Source organism: Cinclus cinclus, chromosome 18, assembly GCF_963662255.1.
Source record: "Cinclus cinclus chromosome 18, bCinCin1.1, whole genome shotgun sequence".
NCBI classification, from domain to species: Eukaryota; Metazoa; Chordata; class Aves; order Passeriformes; family Cinclidae; genus Cinclus; species Cinclus cinclus.
The window spans coordinates 10,898,661-10,917,648 of NC_085063.1; the positions used below are offsets into that span (position 1 = coordinate 10,898,661).

General features: G+C 41.1%; 1 protein-coding gene across 1 annotated transcript in view; it reads right to left on the bottom strand.

Moving 5' to 3' along the window:
* Positions 1 to 18,778, bottom strand: part of OSBPL2 (oxysterol binding protein like 2) — a 33,054-nt gene extending 14,276 nt beyond the window's left edge. Inside the window, exons 1-5 of the mRNA XM_062505295.1 lie at positions 18,750 to 18,778; positions 17,901 to 17,989; positions 8,220 to 8,384; positions 1,106 to 1,253; positions 781 to 856 (exon numbers count right to left, since the gene is read on the bottom strand). Of these exons, the coding sequence (XP_062361279.1) occupies positions 781 to 856; positions 1,106 to 1,253; positions 8,220 to 8,256 (261 nt within the window). The 5' untranslated portion in view covers positions 8,257 to 8,384; positions 17,901 to 17,989; positions 18,750 to 18,778. The remainder of the gene's footprint in view (positions 1 to 780; positions 857 to 1,105; positions 1,254 to 8,219; positions 8,385 to 17,900; positions 17,990 to 18,749) is intronic.
* Between the last annotated feature and the right edge of the window lie 210 nt (positions 18,779 to 18,988).

The window sequence follows — 18,988 nt, forward strand, 5'->3', positions numbered from 1 at the left end:
AATTGCTCTAACAGATTTTAGTGGCTTAAGCAACCTGTTATTTGTGTCAGACTGTTTCTGGTTTCCCATGTGGATACAAGACAGACAAGAACTTCACACAGATTTCCAACTGCCCAGTTTACTGTTTTACTACACCCAAGCAAATTTGGCTGTTTAATTACAAAGTTGTACTCATGACTGAGCATTAAAACATTTATATAAGTGATTAAAACTTAGCAGAAAGCAGAATGCCACCAGATGAAGTTAATACAACATTTTCCTTACCTTGGCACAGGCAAGGGGAGAAAAATGTTAACCTGAACTAACTTAAACTGATTTGGTCCAAGCAAAAGGTTTGAGTAGATAGGTCACTCATCCCACCAAAAGAAGTTTTGAGAGAACAACTGTATCTTCCAGATGATATGAGTTAATTTAAAAAAAAAGTCCTAAATCACATTTTGCTAAATAAAGAATAAAAAAAAAAGGAAAGTAATGTTTTTTTGTCAATCAAACATATTTGACTATACTTTAATGGCTTTAGTCTAGTTCTTAAAGGACAGCTTCAGAAATGCCAATCCACATTCTAAAAGAGCTAAAGAAGATGTGAAAATAGTACTGACAATAAACAAACACTGAGATTTTTAGAGTTGCATTTTAAAATTGTTTCCTAGCCAAAAAAAAAAAAAAAAAAAAAAAAGGAAAATGTACCAGGTATTATTCTGTGTCTTGATGTTTAAACAATAAAATTTATTAACTTACATTAGGAGATCTAGCACAGATGTTTCATCCAAGCTAACTTACCAGTCCAATGCATTTTTTTAATATGCTCCACACACTAAAATCACTTCTAGAAAACATTGGGGCAGGTAACGATGTCCTGCAATGGAACAAAAAAAATCCAACTGTCATTTTCAGCCCATTGAAAAACAAGCCATTTTCTTTTCTATTGAAGCAACTTCTAAAGGAAGCAAAGCATTACCCCAGACCTGGCACAGGAAGCACACATGTGAAATGACTTTCCAATCCCAGAGAATTATCCTCTCCCATGGGAACAGCAATGCCCCAAAAAAAGGTATGAGCCAGCACATGCCCACCTCTCATCTCCTGTGCAGTTCTATGTGTTTACCTGTGTCTCTTAATCCCATTTTCTTGTATCTCTGTCTCTCCATTATGCTTTCCAGTCCTACTGCTTTGGTGTGGATCTAGATCAAGCATTTCTGGAACTTTATGATTCGCTTCTGAAAAGTCTCCTGAAGAATTGTCAGAATCAAAGCCTGTACAAAAACCAAAAGGCAACAGTTTTCTTAGGAACCTTACCATGCCACAGAGTGCCATTCACACTTGGCAAGTCTCAAACCTGAAGTACACTTAGACTAGGTTAGTTTATTTCAAAGAGTATCAGAGTAAAAACCCTTATTAAGTGACCTAATTTCCAGGAGCATTATCAGCCAACTATTGCATTAGAATCAAGAATTATCATTTTTCACACTGCTGAATATAAAACTAATTTAGACTCTTAAAAGCTCTCGAGTAGCTCCTGATCAGATTAGCTGCGTTGTCTCTTTTTCAGAGCTGCAGTGTAATTATAGTAATTTGTTTCAGTTATGCAGTTTTCCTCAAAGACCTCAAATAAATTAAACATACACTGCTAATAGGCAAGGAGAAAAAGAAAAAAAAGAGAAGAGAAAATGCCAATTTCACAATGCAGGGGCACACATCCAGACAACTGGAACCACAGAAATGTAGGATATTGAACTTCTCTTTGCCACCCATACGTGCAAACCATCTCACACTTCCCTAATGGTTGTAAGAGGAACATGTGGACACCAGGATGAACCATTCCCTGAGCTCTACAAGTGACCCACAGCCTGACCTGCAGGAGGTGGCTGCATTTCCTATGTCCCAAATCCATCCACTTGTACTGGAAACACCATTGTAACCAAACCCAGCTTGCAGCAACATCCAAAAATGTTAAACCAGCAGGAATCTGTAGGACACAAACCTGTGTTAACATTAAAACCTGTGTTAACAAGCAGCCCTAAGTAAAAGTTGGACTAAATCAACAATCCAAGATTCCAGCCTAATGATTTTTAGTCACAAAAAATGACACACAAAGTAATATCAATAATGACAATTTTTGCATGTGGATTTGAATAAGATTTTTAAAGCATTCTGTGTACCTCTACACCTGCTCTTGCTCTCAATCAACATCAAGATGCCTCTCCACTGTGCTGCTACCCAGACTGGCTGCAGAAACAAACCACTTGTAAGCCACAACAGCATCACCACAGAGCACCCTAAAATGATCCATTAATACAATGCTTCACAACTGCCACAACACTACAACAGAATACTCTGCTGATCAATCACTGTAAAAAAGGAACATAATTGCTGAAATTAATTCTAAGATCATTCAGTCCTTTCTGGGTGCCAAAGGGATCAGTTCTTCTTCAAAAAAGACTTTCGTTTTCAGCTTCCAATTTAAGAATCAGAATCAAAAAGAAACATTAAATGTGGATATATGTTACGCATTCCTTAAAACCATTATTTTAATGATTTTTAGATTGCTTTCAGTCTAGCTTTCACAACCTGGGCAGCACCTTGTCTTTGTACAGAGTTCCCATCACACTCAGCTATGGCCTGTCTCAGAGTCCAGCTATGGGTACAGAAAGATTCTGAAACATTACAAAGCCTGTAAACACTCTAATGGAGTAAAGAAATCAGTTGTGACAAAGATTATTTCAATTTTAAATAGACTAAAATGCTGTGATCCTCTGCCATTAGCTTTTTTACAAAGCAGTACTTGGCTTTATTTTAACCTCTCCAATGGCTGTTTTCACTGTATTAGAGCAATTCATGCAAAGTACACATTCCAGAAACAAAAAGCTGCACTTTTTTCAGGGATCAAGTCCATGGCAATAACATTCAGAACTGCACCAGGAAGTTCCAGTGATACAATCTTATTTGGTAAACAGCAGGTGTAATGGGTGATGTCATGTCTTGCCCTGTCTCCTACATTTTGATGTCACAAGAATGGAATTATACAGCAATAACCACACCTTGGCACTCTTAGTACACAATTGGAAAGCATGACAGTCACATATAGATTCAGATCATTAAAATGAGGACTACCCTGAAACACCTGTCTTAAAAAAGCCTTCAGTCAACTCACAACAAAATATTTATTATTTTAGAATAGTATTTTTAACCATATATTAGCTTTTTTTAGAACCTGTTACAGTATAAGCAGCAGAAAACCTTATTAGCTTAACTGTAAGTTGGGGGGGGGGGAAGAGCTTTTTGGTACAGTACCCTCACCCAAAAAACTGATCAAGCTCACACAACACAAGGAGCAGCATCACTTCAGAGATTAACACATCTAAATGTAAAAGAAAAGCTTCATAATGGGAATAGTCCACTGGCTTACAGGGGAATAGTTCTGAAAAACGTTACTGTAATTTCAGTCTTTACATTGTACCCGAAATCCTGCATATCCTATCAAATGGTCACTGTGTTATCCACATTACTGTTTCTGCTGCCTAAGATTCAGAACTGTTTTGCCCTGTTCCTGTGAAGCACAACAAATTTAGATTCAAGCATATTTATTATTTATGGACAATAATATGTCATTGGTGAGTAAATAAATGCCAACCAAAATGAATGTCTTGCAGACAAGCAACAAAAATTAAATCCCTGCTCCAGAAAAGGAAGTACATCAGAATGGTGAATTTGCTTTTATTAGACTGCACTTCCACCTAATTACTTTAAGAAAAGCAAACCAAAAAACAAAACAAACCAAAACCACTGTGGAACATAGCCAGATAATCACAGACTTTCAACTACACTTTCCACCTTAGCATCACATGACTTATCCACTATAAGCCCATTGAGAAAGTTTCAGAAGATGCTTCTCAATGGAGTTCTAGGTATTACAGTTCTATGAAGAACTATCCAGACACTGTTTTATGCAGAGGAAGTAGATCTGGAGGAAAAACAGCTTACAGAAATGATTTGTTGTAGTTTCTCTAAGTTCCAAAAAGAGCCTTACACCAGCTGCCAATACAGCTTTGAACTTGAGAAACTGAGTAGGTAAGAGTTACTTCCAGGACAGTTTTCATACTGAAAAGCTACTGGGAGTGAGGATAAAAATGGAGATTTAAAAGGAGGATAAGGGACCAGAGACAGAAATAAAGTATCAACAATTAGCTTAATCAGAAGTTTCACTTATATGTGTTAAGAGTGAAACAAAAGCTTTTAAAGAGTCTCAAATTTTCAAAGTAAAATACTTCATTTGGGTGCCAACATAAATCTATTTCAAGAGCTTAAAGAAAAGTGACTTGCCAGTAACTTTAGTTCTCTTAGCCTTCCTCTTCCACATCCTGCAAATGAAACAAGGCCACTCAGAGTGTGCTGCACATGAGCCAAGGCAGCAGAGCCCTGGTTCTGAGTCATGGACAGAGACATGAGACCTCCCCTTTGGGCAGTCAGCAACTGCCCTGAGTACTAATTAAAGTCTTGTCAGCCAAGGCAGAAAAGGAATCAAAACACCTTGGTACTGAGAGCCTTCAGACCTTAAAAAGGCATAAGGAATAGCATAAACATGCTGGAAGTGCAGACAGCCAGTGAAGCAAGAGGTATTGTTTTTCTTTGCCAGAAATGAACCATTCTCCACTTTCCAAAATAAGTCCACTGTCACAAGCTGTAGCTGATGGAGGCAGGTCGGCCTTCCACAACATCTGCAATATTTACCCAGCCATTGATTCAGTCTGATCCAGACAGAATGAAAATAACATCAGTTTGGCAGACAACCTCACTTCCTCCTCCCCACGTGAAACACCCTCACAACTACATCTGGCTAGACGAAGCAACTGAGCCTCAGGGGCACAGAACACATTTCCATGGAACTTCAGGCTAATATTTAAAAATGCAAAATTTAAACGTTCTCCAAAATAAATTACCCTGGTAAACAGCCAGGCATTTTCCTGCTTTGTGGCAACACCTTCACAAAACACTTTGGCAAAAAGATACCAGACAGTATCAATGAAGGATACAGCTCTGAAAGAGGTCCCTGATGGCACACAGTCTTTACAAACTCTGTGATGACATAACACACCCAAGGTGATATAGATCAAAGCTATATGCTCCTTGTCTCACGGAAAAATTCAAAGAATCTGAAATTCATCTAAGGATTGACCACCTTTATCCTGATCCAGCCTCAGAGAAGGCGGCCACTGGAATCTGAGAAAAATCAGATTCTTGACAGCTGTGATGTCTGGAATTAAGTGAGATCACAGGTAACATTCCCAAGAGATTCCTTAGGAGAGTACTCATTCATGAGATAAGACTGTCAAGTGTCAGCAGTGTTAACAACCTCTGACTGCAAATAAACTTCCCCCATGTAAACTCCTTGTCACCAACTCGATTCATCCCCTTGATTCATCGATACCCCAGTCCATGCTGCACTTCCACAAGTGCCATCATCACCCAGTCAGGGAAGAACCATGTGCCAGGAGGATGATTCCCAACCACACAGCACACAATTATATCCCATGAGCATGTATTTTGGATGAGATGGGGACAGTGTCAGGAGGAGGAAGCTTCTCAGCCAAGGAGTAAAATCCAGCACTACAAAAATCAGGGGCCTCCTTAGGAGAGATTCATATTCTACAAGTGGATGTCATTAATTAATAACTATGGAAAAGCTGTGACTGCCTCAAGGAGTGAGTCCATACTACTTTAAAGGAGACAGGAAACTACCTGGGCTGCTGCTGAGTGTGCTACAGAATTCTGGAGTAACTCCCACAGAGTCCAAGTGCTCAAAGCTTGATTTACTGCCTATAGGACACAAACTCCAGTACCAATTCCTAAAATCAGTGAACTTTGGGAACATATTGCATCTCCTTCTGGGGAAACCAGGGCTCAGGACTCAACAGGAACAAGAGAAATATATGGCACACACTGTTTTCATCTCAACACTATAACACAGCTGGAAAACGTGCTCCTTCCTGGCAGGCACATCCCAATCCTAGACTTTGAGCAGATTAAGCACATCTGAAGGCAGCTTCTGCCCTTCTGCTGATCTGACCTAAAAACAAGGAGAGCATCCTTGGAGAGAGTAGACCGAGGAGTCTGCCAAGAGAATTTCTCTGTTTTTTTTAATCAAAATTTGGAACCTCAGATCCTGAAGTTTTCACTGAGAAATCTGGAAGCACATCTTGGCTCAGAAAGGACTAGGATTGTGGACTTGATCTCCTAGGAGTACTGCATCTACACTTACCATGTCCAGACCATTAAAAAACTAAGAGACAGGCAGGCACTACCAGGACCCATTAACATATAAAAAATTCACTAAAGCACCATGTGAAAGATCCACTGTGTTAACAGGAGCAGAGAGTTACTACAGGCATCAGCAGCCAGGAAACATGAATGCAGAGAGGCCCATTTGCAGTTGTTCTTGGCATCACATTTCTGAATGACCTGGACAAGACACAGCTACAAAGAACTAGGTCTGACTTCACTAGTGCAAATAACTCATCAAACTGTCAGCATCTCCTAAAGCACCCAGCTGGAGAAAGGGATTGAGGACCTGTCCTTAAAGACAGACAATCCTGAGGGAGAACAAATCTGAAGCAAAGTATTCCAAACTTAGCACTCCTCTTAAACCAAGCACCAGGCTCCAAGAAACACATGTTTTATATATATATATATGTATAAACTTATCTCCTGCCAGCACATTCCCCTCTTTGGAAGAATAAGATGTGGATGGAACAAGGAGTTCCATCAAGGAGCTCACAAGAACTGATACAGAACATCCCAGTTCTGAGCAGAGTCAGCCATGACTGCAGGTACAAGAACAGCTCATGCACAATTGCTCAGTCACCACCACCTGGAGCACTTGCAGGGGGAATCAACCTTTTGAGGTAGAGAGGAAAAAGAAAAGGAAAGAGGACAAAGCCAGAGTGTCTAAATGGAGATGAGTCAAACACCAAGGGCTGTACACTTCTGCAGCAAGGGACAAAGGAATGCATCACCATCAAAGCTGTACAACACAGACTTCATATTTAGAGGCACATTTCTTTACACACCTTTTTCAGTGGAAAAAAAAGTCTAGTTCATTTATGGCAGTGACCCTAATCTCTTGGAACTGAAAGATTACTAATGACATACAGAACCAATCCACTGTGTTTAAGATTTTAATGGTACAATGGTTTGATTTTACAGTTGAATTTGGAGTACTAGTCCCCATGACTCCCAGCTGGCATGAATACGAACCACATTTCCATCTCTCCTCTGTGACATAGTTGTGACAAGTCCTGTACAGTCTTCTGTCAGTCACACTGCTTCACCCAGCCCCCTCTGGTTACTCCTCACATGAATTTCCAACCAACCATGTCTAAGTCTACCTTACCCACTTATATCTACCTTGCTACTTCCATTCCTTCAGCTTTCACACTAATCGTTATTCTCTTTTCATTTCTGTGATTTTACTTTAACCACTGTACTCTCAGTATTTATCATTCCACCTCTGCTACACGATTTCTCAAGAGACATTTCAGTGGAAATACTTAAAATTAAGATCTTTAAGAGGATTTCCTTTTTCTTTATTAAAATACTTCAAGCATTTTATTTTAGCACTAAAGCCATCTAAAGCTCTTATAAATAACTATTCATCCTTATTAGTTGAGAGCAAAGTACTATTTGATACACTGCTCAAGTGTGAAGTGATTCATGTTTGCTTTTTCAGAAAAAATAGGATTGTAAAGACTTTTGGCTCCCTATCTTGAAAATATACTTTTACAGCAATTTGGTTCTGACTAGAAAAACATTTTTTCTACTTGAATTCTTTAGAATAAGTTTTCCATTAAAATAAAAAACCACGAATACAATAACAATAAAAACAACCCACAGGAAATATTTCACCTTTTAAAAGGTCTGCTTCTCAAGCTGGTATTAAATTGATTTTCACAGAAAATGAAAGCAAGACCTGGCCACTAAAGGACTGTTATAGTAATGAAATAATAACTGGCATTAAGCTTTAACAAAAAAACCCCTCATTTCCAAGCCTGAACATGAGCTACAATTTTCCTTTTCTACTTTTCAGAAGACAGCACTACAAATTTTACCAACATTAAGTTTACTTTTGATTTATTATTAACAGCCATGTATCACCAGCTCCTTACCATACACACAATGCAATTTACAGAGGTTTTCTTCCCCTTGGCACTGTGCCCATCACTCACCCGTAACGGCATCATAAAACTCTTCTTCACTGTTCATCCTTCAGGGTGAAATCTCTGTGCAGCCAGTGCAGCTCTCTCTAATGCATTGTTGAACTTGATTTAGAGATTTAGTATCTGTGTGCTGTCAGGGTCTTCTTTTGCAAACACCCAGCTGCTTTAGATGATCTATTTGACAAGAGAGGGAAACAGAATTAGCAGCTCCCACATTTCTCCTGTGTACAAACACTCACAACTTGACAAACACTAATTTTTCTGTATCTTCCCATGGCAAAAGATGGAATTTTGCATTTATAAGTAAACAGCTTTCTTTGACACCGCAGTAATTTTGAAGACAACTACTATCTGCCACAAGAACAGGTGATTTGCTGTGCCACACTTCTCTCTGTATAAATACTTCATATACATTACTGTAAAATGCAGCTTATTTACAGCAAGTTAAATTTCAGGCAAGTACAGCAAGAAGGAGCAGAGAACTGACAGCAGAAAAAGCCAGTTGGCAAACCAAAAATTCTCCTTAGCAAGAGGATAAGCCTTACTGCATCCTTAAACAAGAAAGCTGGGAACAAGAAAGAACCTTGGTATCTCAAAGTCTGACCACTCCATGAAAATGTTGGGTTTGACTCTACATCATGCAATCAACATGTAGTGCCCCTGAGAGAAGTTTCATCAGGCTACTGCTGTGCACTCTGGAAGAGACAACTGGAGATTCTTCCCTCTAGAAGGAATGTAAAGAACCAACAAATTTTGACTTGTAGAACCATGCACTCTGCAAATAACTTACAGATTTATGTAGCATTCCAGCTCTACTTTATGGAAGACTAAATTAGATTTTTTCCAGATGGCTGGCAATGGTGTAACGCAAATATTTTTACCTCACCCAATTTTAGTTTAAGGAGAAGAATGAGAAAATTTTGTTTTCACTCATACAAATGTTCACCAGGTTCCAATAAAGGGCCAAGTACACAGCAATAAATGACAGCATGGCAATGCTATCAATATCTCCTCTAAAACAACCTCAATCTGTCAGTCCCAATTTTTTCTGATCCTGAAGATTCCATTGGTTTTGTGACAGTAGTTTCTCCAGAGTAATTATAACTTGCACAATTCCATTCCAATTAAGAGAAACAAAGCCAGAAGTGCACTCTGCTCCTAGGAGAAGAGTTTACCATGCTTGAAGCCAATTCCTTCTTTTCCTCTGCAAGAAACCAGACTGTGTTTCAAGCCTTTTTTCCCTCACTGCCCAGAACAAAAGCTGCTTTGAATGTCTCACATACATACAGTTCTTCTAACTGTCCATTCAGAGGGAGGAGCTAATCCAGCCATTATGGGACTCAGTTAATGAATTGAGTGTTTGCCTTGAAGTGTTTTATGTCTTTCAAGGATAGGTATTTCAGTTTGTCACTTCTACCTATGTTGTCCAATAACACAATTTAAAAATGCAGGTACCAATGCTGAAATAAAAAAGCCACTTTTGTGGAAGGGAAGAAGCCCCAAAACTTGAACAGGTAAGGGACAGAAATATAATTAACTACAAACCACATGGGCACAGAGCCCGATTTGTATTTTTGCTGCTAAACAGTGTCATTGGTACTGCACAACAACTCAAAAGCTGATCACCTGAAGGGAGCCTACAGGAAAGGTGGAAAGGGACTTTTTACAAGAGCATGTAGTGACAGAACATGGAGGAATAGCTTCAAACTGACAGAGAGCAAATGTAGATTAAATATTAGAGAAAATTTCTTCCCTGTGAGGGTGGTAAGGGCCTGGCACAGGTGCCCATTGAAGCTGTGGCTGCCCCTGGATCCCTGGAGGTCTCCAAGGCCAGGTTGGATGGGGCTGGGAGCAACCTGGGACACCTGGAAGGTGTCCCTGGCCATGGCAGGGGTGGAACAGAATGAGCTTTACAGCCCCTTCCAACCCAAATCATCCTATGATTCTGTGATAATCACTAAAACTCCTTTAAATTCTCGTAGTTTAGTAGAGGATCACACGTTCCTGACTAATGACCATGGGCAGTCCCCTTCTTAAAGGACATGAAGATTTTGAAAAGTCAAAGGACAAAACAAAGCACGCAGCTGAAGTAAAAACTGCAGAAACACATCCACAGCACACTTTGAAACAGGTTCTACAAGAGGGGGAAATTACTCAGAATTACAGAATTCCTGCCTTCCAGAACTATGCCTGTCCCAGGAGAGGGAACAAACAGAAAGGGCTGTTCCTAAACACAAGACAGGTCCCAAAATGAGCTCGGGAGCAAAATCCCTTCTCCCAGTGACCCAACAGCCTGGATGCAGAGAGGACAACAAACTATTCACAGCACCACAGTCCCAGCCAGGACCTGTGACCAAGGAAGACCGGAGTGGTAGCAGATCTGTCAATCAGCTGGTGGTGAATAGTGTCACACAAAGTGGTGTGTCAGGCACAGAGCTGAACCTGGCACTCGGCAGTGACACGTACCAGGTGATCTGGCTGCCAGTAACACACTATGCTTTCCAAAGCTCTGTGCAGGTCAGAGTGTCCCCTACAAGGTCACAGTCTCCAGCAGAAAGTACACAAATTCTCTTCCAGAAATACAACGGTCCTAGACTCTGCACAATTCCTATTTTAAACTATTTCCTCCCACTTCGAACTTATTTTTAAAACCAGGACAACAAAAGTGCAAGACTTTGCAAATCACTTTATAAACTGCCTAATTTGCTCCACGCATTCTGTGACGTGCATGTGAGCATCTCTCTGAGAGGAGATGCACATTCCACCCCCAGGGCTGCTCTCCAAAACCAGTGTGTGGGAATCCACTGCCTTTATCTTGGTAAATTAGCAATCCCTTAAATTTGTCACTTTGTAGGCTTGTTCCTCCTCAATTTCACTTTTTCAGGAGAAAAATAAAAAGAACAACCAACTTATTTCAACCATGATCCTGGATCCTAGGAACTTATACACAAATTAAAGAACACCAAAAACTTGTACCCCTGTAAGAGTTTAAACGTGTAACTACCCTAAATTAATTCGACTAGTTCCTCCATCCCAACTTGTTCTTCCAGGTTAATCTTCAACAAAGACCCAGCTGGATAACCAAAAGTTACTCCTCCTTAAAGAAAAATTTACATTTCTATAGAAAGACCAGCATTTACAATGAGTGGCTCACTGGGCTGGAATGTGGCTCAGCAAGCTCAGGTTTGAAGCTGGCTGGAGACATCAGCAGAGCCTTTTCCCTCCAAACCTCAAGCTGAAATTTCTCATCAAGCAGCAATTCTGAAAAGCTTTGCTGACATCACTCTGCTAAATTAAAAATCCTATTTTTTTTTTGCTTGGAAAGCACATGTGCTAGCTCTACATGACATATAAAACACTTGGTCCTATTCATTACAGAGATATTGAATCTACTTGTGAAATCCAGGAGCATTTAAGTAAAACTAAGCACAGAATCAATAAGCAGTCATTAAAATAACGAGAGAGGTTCACCAGCACGAGCAGGTAGGGTTATAGGAGTTCAATACCCTGGAATTAAGAGTGCCACCAAAGAATTCATGAACTAGCACATTCATCAGCTTTTTCACATGCCTAACAAGGTTTTGTTGAGTGTGCACTTCCACAGCAAATTTTAAAATCATTCAAGTTTAACGTAAAAAGAGAGAAATTGCAAGCAATTACGAAAAAGGAAGAAGGAAAAAAAAATCACTTGGGACTTCCTCATGAGAAACATTTTCATTACTTTGATATGATAAGGACAAGAGGGAATGTGAATTTTCAGACTGACAGAGGGCAGATATTAGAATGAAATTCTTCCCTGTGAGGGTGGTGAGACCTTGGCACAGGGTATCCAGAGAAGCTGTGACTGCCCCTGGATCCCTGGAAGTGTCCAAGGCCAGGTTGGACAGGGCTTGGAGCAACCTGGGACAGTGGAAGGTGTCTCTGGTCATGGCAGGAGATGCAATGAGTTGAGCTTTAAGGCCCCTTCCAACCCAAACCATTCTGGGATTCTGTGACATCCTGGGTGCAGGATGTTCCTTCTGTCCAGAAAGAGATTCCCAAAGAGCCAACAGAAGATTAGACATCCATATCCTTCATAATAACACCAAAAATAAGAAATGAGGAAAAAAAGAACACAAAATCCCCCAGTCTACAACATGACTGGTGGAATAAGAGCCAACCCCATCGTTTCTTGAGTTGCCAGCTGAAATAAAACATATCTGTAGTACCTCAAGGGATAGAAAAAAATAACTTGAACAAGAAGATAAATATTCATGTGTGTTTAATTCATGCACATCTCCTGAAAACATCAAACTGCAGTGTTTCATCTCTGAATGAAAGCATCAGCAGGGATGAATCTTAATTGACTCATGAAATTAGGTTACCAGCAACAGTGGATCTAAAACATCTACAAAAATTAGTCAAGAATCAAATTAATTGGCAATTTAGATTAACTGTTATGCACTCAAAATCTCTTCAGCCAGAGAACAGCAACACAGACTGCAAAATCCAGGAGAGGATTTTCTTTACCATGTGAAATTTGTTTCTCACTCCAAAGTTTGAATGTAATACCATCAGCCAGATGTCTTGGCAAGACAAAACTCTCTCTGCAACCACAGCAAGAGAAGGGAAACTTCCTTCTCAAATCTGTTAATTAAAGGGCAGAGAGGCTGAGTGAAGAGGATCAGCTGAATGCTCAGCCCACTGTCACTTTTCCATTTCTTTGGAGATTGCAGCTGTCCCTACCACAGGTTTTTATGGAGCTGGGAGTCATTAAACGGCCTGGAGACAGTTCAGTGCCAGCACTTGAAACAAATTGAACATCTGAAAGGTTAGCTTTGAACAAAGGAGATGAGAGATTTATGGCAGGCAGAAACATGTGTTCTCTCAGAAATACCAATTTTTGGTGGTGCTTCACAGGAATTAAGAGAACTGAACCACTACAAATCTGGCTTTCATAGGAGTAACGGCCACAAAACTTGTTTCTGCATCAGAACAAATGACACTAATTGTCCCACACACTAATCATTGCCCCAGCCCAAAGCTCCAGTGCTGCTACCAGAAGCATTATTTATTTAACATAAACTGTAAAGATGAATCTGGACAGAAAATGTCCTCCCAGAATAGTGCTCATTTATCTATGGAATCAATGGCTATTCCCCACTTTCACTACAGCCAAAAATTCTGTTCTACAGCCAAGGATACTGGCTTGCAGAACTTCCTTCAAATCTAACATAGACCAAGGAAACTTGATTCCAGCAGATTAATGGTTTGTGATGCAAAACGCTTCACTGAAATTCATGCAGAATTCTGTAATTCCTCCTTTCTTAACACTGCCTCAGCATCTGAGACATTTTTCCACCTGAGAGCATCTGCTACAGCATTTTTCAAACTCTGTAACCTTCCTTTGGAAACTATTTCATGTCCCATGACAGTAAAAAATGACAAAATTCTGTTCTGCACGCCTCTTCACGCATGATGCATAATGCTAGGTTTGATCAGGAGTGATAAATTAGCTCATTTCTAGCCACACTGTTAAAAAATAAATCAATCAATACTGTATGGTAAAACTAGTTATTTCTTAGCTGTTTCCTGGGGATCTATTTTGTCTTGCTTGTAAGAGAGAAGGTGGGAAGTAATCAATAACTCCAAGCACAGTGGCTTTGAACACGAGTGTCAGTAGATACATAATTAATCATTTACGAACACTTCTCTGAAGATAAAATTAAGGATGCTTGGGTATTTCTCATCGTAAGGCAACCACCCCAGCAAATTGATCACTGAAGCTTCTGAACATGAAGAGAGTTACAGCATAAAACATCACTGGAGAAAACCCCTAGAACCACAAAAATAGTTACATGTTTAAGTTCATAGATCTTCCTCCTCAAAGGCAGCTTTGTCTCTGTGGGCTCATTCTCTCCAGAAAATGAAGATTTGCATTTACTCTGCACAAGGTATTTTGCCAATAATTTGCACAGAGAATTAGCAATTGGTAGCAATTATATTGCAAATAAAGCAGGACAACAGTGACTAACCCACTGCAAAGCCCGACAGTATAAGAAACTGCATTTTTATGCCTACCACCAACTCCTCACACACACAGATTCCACAACACAAGCTCCTGCACGCAGCTAACACACTATTCGTGAGGGGGGTTTTAAGATGATACCACAAATTTGCAAAAGCTTTAGGAAGTCAGAATTTATGCTATGAGTGAATGTCCTTTAAAGCTGCATTTGTAGCAAATATCTACTGGATTCCAGTATAAAGTTGCTACTCCGTTTGCTGTTGTCAAGACAAAACAATAAAACAAAATTAAGTTTTACTTCTCAAGGCAGGACAACTATCTCCATTTAGAGCCCAGTTTTAATAAAGAATCCACCCAGCTATCTGGTCAGTAACATTAACCCATTTGGGTAACAAAACATGCACAGCACTTTGTTTATAACAAAACGAGAGCATGTAAACAAAGTTATTTACACCTCTGAAGATGGGAAGCATTTTTGTTCCACTATTCAACAACCACTCAACAGTTTCATTGTTCTAGTGCAAAACCTAGAAAGAAGCCATGCATGGGGCAGTTCTGGTCTCCTGAAAAGGTTCTCCTTTCAGTCAGCACACTCTGCTGAAGGGCCCCTTATGAACAGGCTGGTGAGAGAATTTCTCTGCAGCCTTAACACGCACAACTTTCATCACTGAGAGCTATTAAAGGGATTGCTATCCTCACATGATATTGCCCTGACACATTGAAGGGAGCAGAGGAGCTGGTTAATGAGCAGAACAAGAGTGATGTGAACCACAGACACCTCAGAAGTCACACATTTTAGCACCTTCAACCTCCACAGCCCGTAACTAGCACTAGAATCTAAACACAGTGAGATCTACTAACAGATTCTTTTGGGAGCCCTAAAAAAAATTTACTCAGAAGTGTAAAAACAATGCTAGTAAAAATATAATGAAGTTATTTATCCAGTCATGGAAACACATTTCTTGGCAAATATGCCTAAGCATGCAAACTCTGCAATACCCCAGAGGTTCACAGCACTCCAAGAGCCTTTATCTCACCCAAAACTGACCAGCACAGCCAAGGAACTGGACTGGAGCAGGAACACCACAGACCAATTTGGTCTAACACCAAGCACAGCCATTACATGACCAACAGAGCAAAGACAGTTCAAGTTTGGGACTACAAAACCAAGAGGGGCAAGACTAAAAGGTCCAGCTCTGTTTCTGCAGCTGCAGGGACAATTCACCTTTTGTGCACTCTCCTTCCCACCAGATGGATAAACAAGCCCAGGAAGACAACACTCTGCAGCCTCTGCATTTTCTGAATGGAGAGCTGCTGCAATCTACTACAAACCTGTCTCATTAAATTATGTGCATAATAAAATATACTGAATTAATCTAAATGATCTGTCTAGACCAGCAAATGAATTTCCAATTGTAACTGCATTTAAGGAAAGTAAGAAAAAAAAATCAAGTTTAAGTATGCTTAGTCTATTCTTGTAACTTATTGATCCTGAAAATTAAGACATTATCTTTGTGCACTGAATCAACAATACATTTTTAAAGAGTATAACTGAAAGTTATGGTAAGCCACATTTGACAAATTCTAATTGCTTGTTGGTCTCCTGCAACATGCTTTTACAAGCCTTTAAGGATACAAAGTAAATAATTATATCATCATACTATTTGTCTGCACAGCAATTATTAAGATGCAAGGATTGAGATAATGAATTCTTGAATTCCAGGTTCTAATGGTGGCCTATTTCATAAAATAATAAAACCCATTAAACATCTGCTATAAAGCACAACCTCTATTTTTTATTTGCAACGGGAAAAAAACATCAAAGTCCCCTATCTCCAAAGCAGCAGACACAAGGTGACCAACTTGCTCCTTGCTCTCACTTTCCAATTTATTCAGCTTGGAGGAGACACCCATGTGATCAGCAAGCTCAGCTACAACATTCAAGTTCTTGAGTACTCCGTATTTAACACATAGTCTTTGCATGCCTCATTTTGTGCATTTCTTCCAAGAATTTTAAGAACCAAACATTTTAGTTACTTCACAAAAAAAAAAAAAAAGAGTCTAAACACTAAGCGTTTTACAACATCATACCAGTGTCAAATACAGACATTTCTGCTACCTCCATGAGGCAGGTGACAAAACTGATGATCAGTGAAGGATTAGAAAAATGGTACCTCATAAACAGAAGGCCTAGATATGAACAGCATGATGTAACATTGCATTTGTTCAAGGACAAGCTACTTCAAATACCAAAGCTAATAAATTATCTGCTTAAAAATTCAGTGTACTTGCAGGCTAATCTTGCTTTCAAACAACAGCAAAAAAAAAATCATCTGACTGGCACTACAAACAGTGATTTAAAAATATAGCCTTATCAAAGCAAAAAAAAGCCTGATTGGGACATTTTCCAGGCAACAACACTAAGATAACAGAAAGCAAAGCTTTCCACCTTTGTTCTAAGCCAGTGTATGTGAAGTTCACACAGTAGAATTCACAAGAAGAAAGACTGAAAGAAATACCAGTTTCAGTCATAAGACCTGCCAGCAAGTATGTATCATGGGAAGCAGTAGCAGTATTAAAAGTGACTTAAAGAAAGCATCCAAGAGTGGAAACGATCTTCTGTGATCAGTTACCAAAAGATGTCAGCAAACAAATAACTAATAGCCACACTGCTTTTCAATATTCCACCAACTGAAACCGTTATCCCATCTAGTCTTTAACTACCTACAGGCCCAGGGTTTTTGTCTAATCACCATTTTCTATCTCAAACTTTTGCCTTGTGTTGCTAAGATTATTTTGGCACGGATGAAGAGCAGTTCTGGAGGAAAAATGCTGTATACTTTCCTGGACAGCAAACACCTCACCACTTCCTTTTGAGAACTTCCTGAAGTTACAAGCTCATCATGAGGTGCTATTGGTTGAGGAAAGCAACAACAAGAATCACTCCTGATTCTATCCCAGACTGCCCTCAGCTTTCTGTCACATGGTCAAACGTGTATAGCTTGACAACTATTTTAAGAAAAAGCTGCGTTTACTGTAACTGAAAACCCAAGGGAAAATCAGCACTCGCAATTTCTTGCTACCATGCTAGTTTAGCCAGTTCTCCTACTCCCATCCCACGGCACGGCACAGCACTGCATGTTTGGAAGTGACCCAAGTGACTGCTTCTAGAAATTGCCCTGAGGTTTTAGAAGTCCCTGAGCAAACTGGTGTAAAGTTTCTTAAGATGATAACACATGTGGTTGCCCCCAGATGGTAACAGGAACATGGATTTATAGAACTTCGGAAGGTTAAGCTGGAATGATCAAATTTATTTTCTCTTGCATGCAAAGCTTTAGAAAAGGAAACACTATGGGAAGAGTGGTGCAAATCACACTGCAGACCCATGTTTCCTTTTTACTTTTCCTGGAATCTCAAATGAAGGTTATGTAATTTAGCTGAGAAAAGTCACAGAAAATGGAAGTGTCTGCTTGTATTCAACATGCTTTGGCAGATACTTCTGAGAGGAAACACAAGGTTATGGCACACATAAAAGCCAGGAGGTGATGTTGAAACTACATTTGAAATTCTGGCCTGTAAGTGCTGCACAGTGACAAACTGATTCCAAAAGGGAGTCCCGAATCCAAACATACAGAGAGCACAAACATGATCAATAATCAAATTAAACAAATGGCATGTTATACCTTTATTACCATGCAGAAGTTCTGGTGGCATGTTATTTAAAAAAATGCCTTATTTCCTGCTATTTTTGCCATCTTGCTTGTCTCCTCCTCTGTAAGGGAAACATCGAGTAGGTAACTGAAAAACAAAATAACAAAAAAGCCAACCCCAAATAAACCCCAACTGCTCGCTGTGCTTCAGCTGTGACCTAAGAGGCCCCTTGAGGCTCCTGTACTGTGCTGAAACTGAGCCCAGCACATTCCTCTGGGGAGCCGGGTGTCGTAGACTCCTTCGCCTAACTACCCAGCTGCAAAAGCAATCGGAAAAATATGGTAAAATTAGAAAAAGCCCAACGCTGGGGCTGACGGAGCTGCACTGACCCGCGCCCTCTGCACAGCAGCGTCCTTCAGCTCCGCTCCTGCCCGGCCCCACCAGAGCCCAGCGGATGGGGCGGAACGGGACAGGGATCAGCCCTGGATTGGGATCACGGCACCGGGCACGGCTCAGCACCGAGGGCAATCACGGCACAGGATGGGATTCACGGCACCGGGCAGGATGCTCAGCACCGGGCGTGGGTTCAGTACCTCAGCCCGATGCTACAGCACGGGCCTGCGGCCCGCAGTGCCCCGAGATACCCGAACGGGTCAAGGCCCCCTCAGCCGCCGGGACGGGAGAGAAGCGTTGGGGAAGCCGCTCCCCCGCCCGCCCCCGTCGCACTGACAGCGCGGGCCGCGGCCCGCTGAGGACGAGACCGCGGAGCCGGGCCCGAACGGGGCTGTGGGGGCGCTGGGGCCGGCGAGGGGAGCGGAGGCCCCGGGGTAGCGGAACGGGGAGCGGAGCGCGGCGGCCCCGGGCCCGGCCCGCGGCGTTACCTGCACCGGCTCCGGCGACGGCACCGCGGACACCGAGGCGGAAGTGCGGCCCTGGCCGCGGTGGATTGACGGGAACCTGCGCCAATCGCAGAGTGCGGCCGCTCCCCGCCGTTGCCGAGGTGACGAATCAGCTCCCTCGTTCTCGCGCTGGGAGGAGGGGCAAATGCTAATGAGGCGCCGAGCCGGACCGCCCCGGGCCGCGCCACCGCTGGGGAGACCGCCGGCCAATGGCGCAGCGG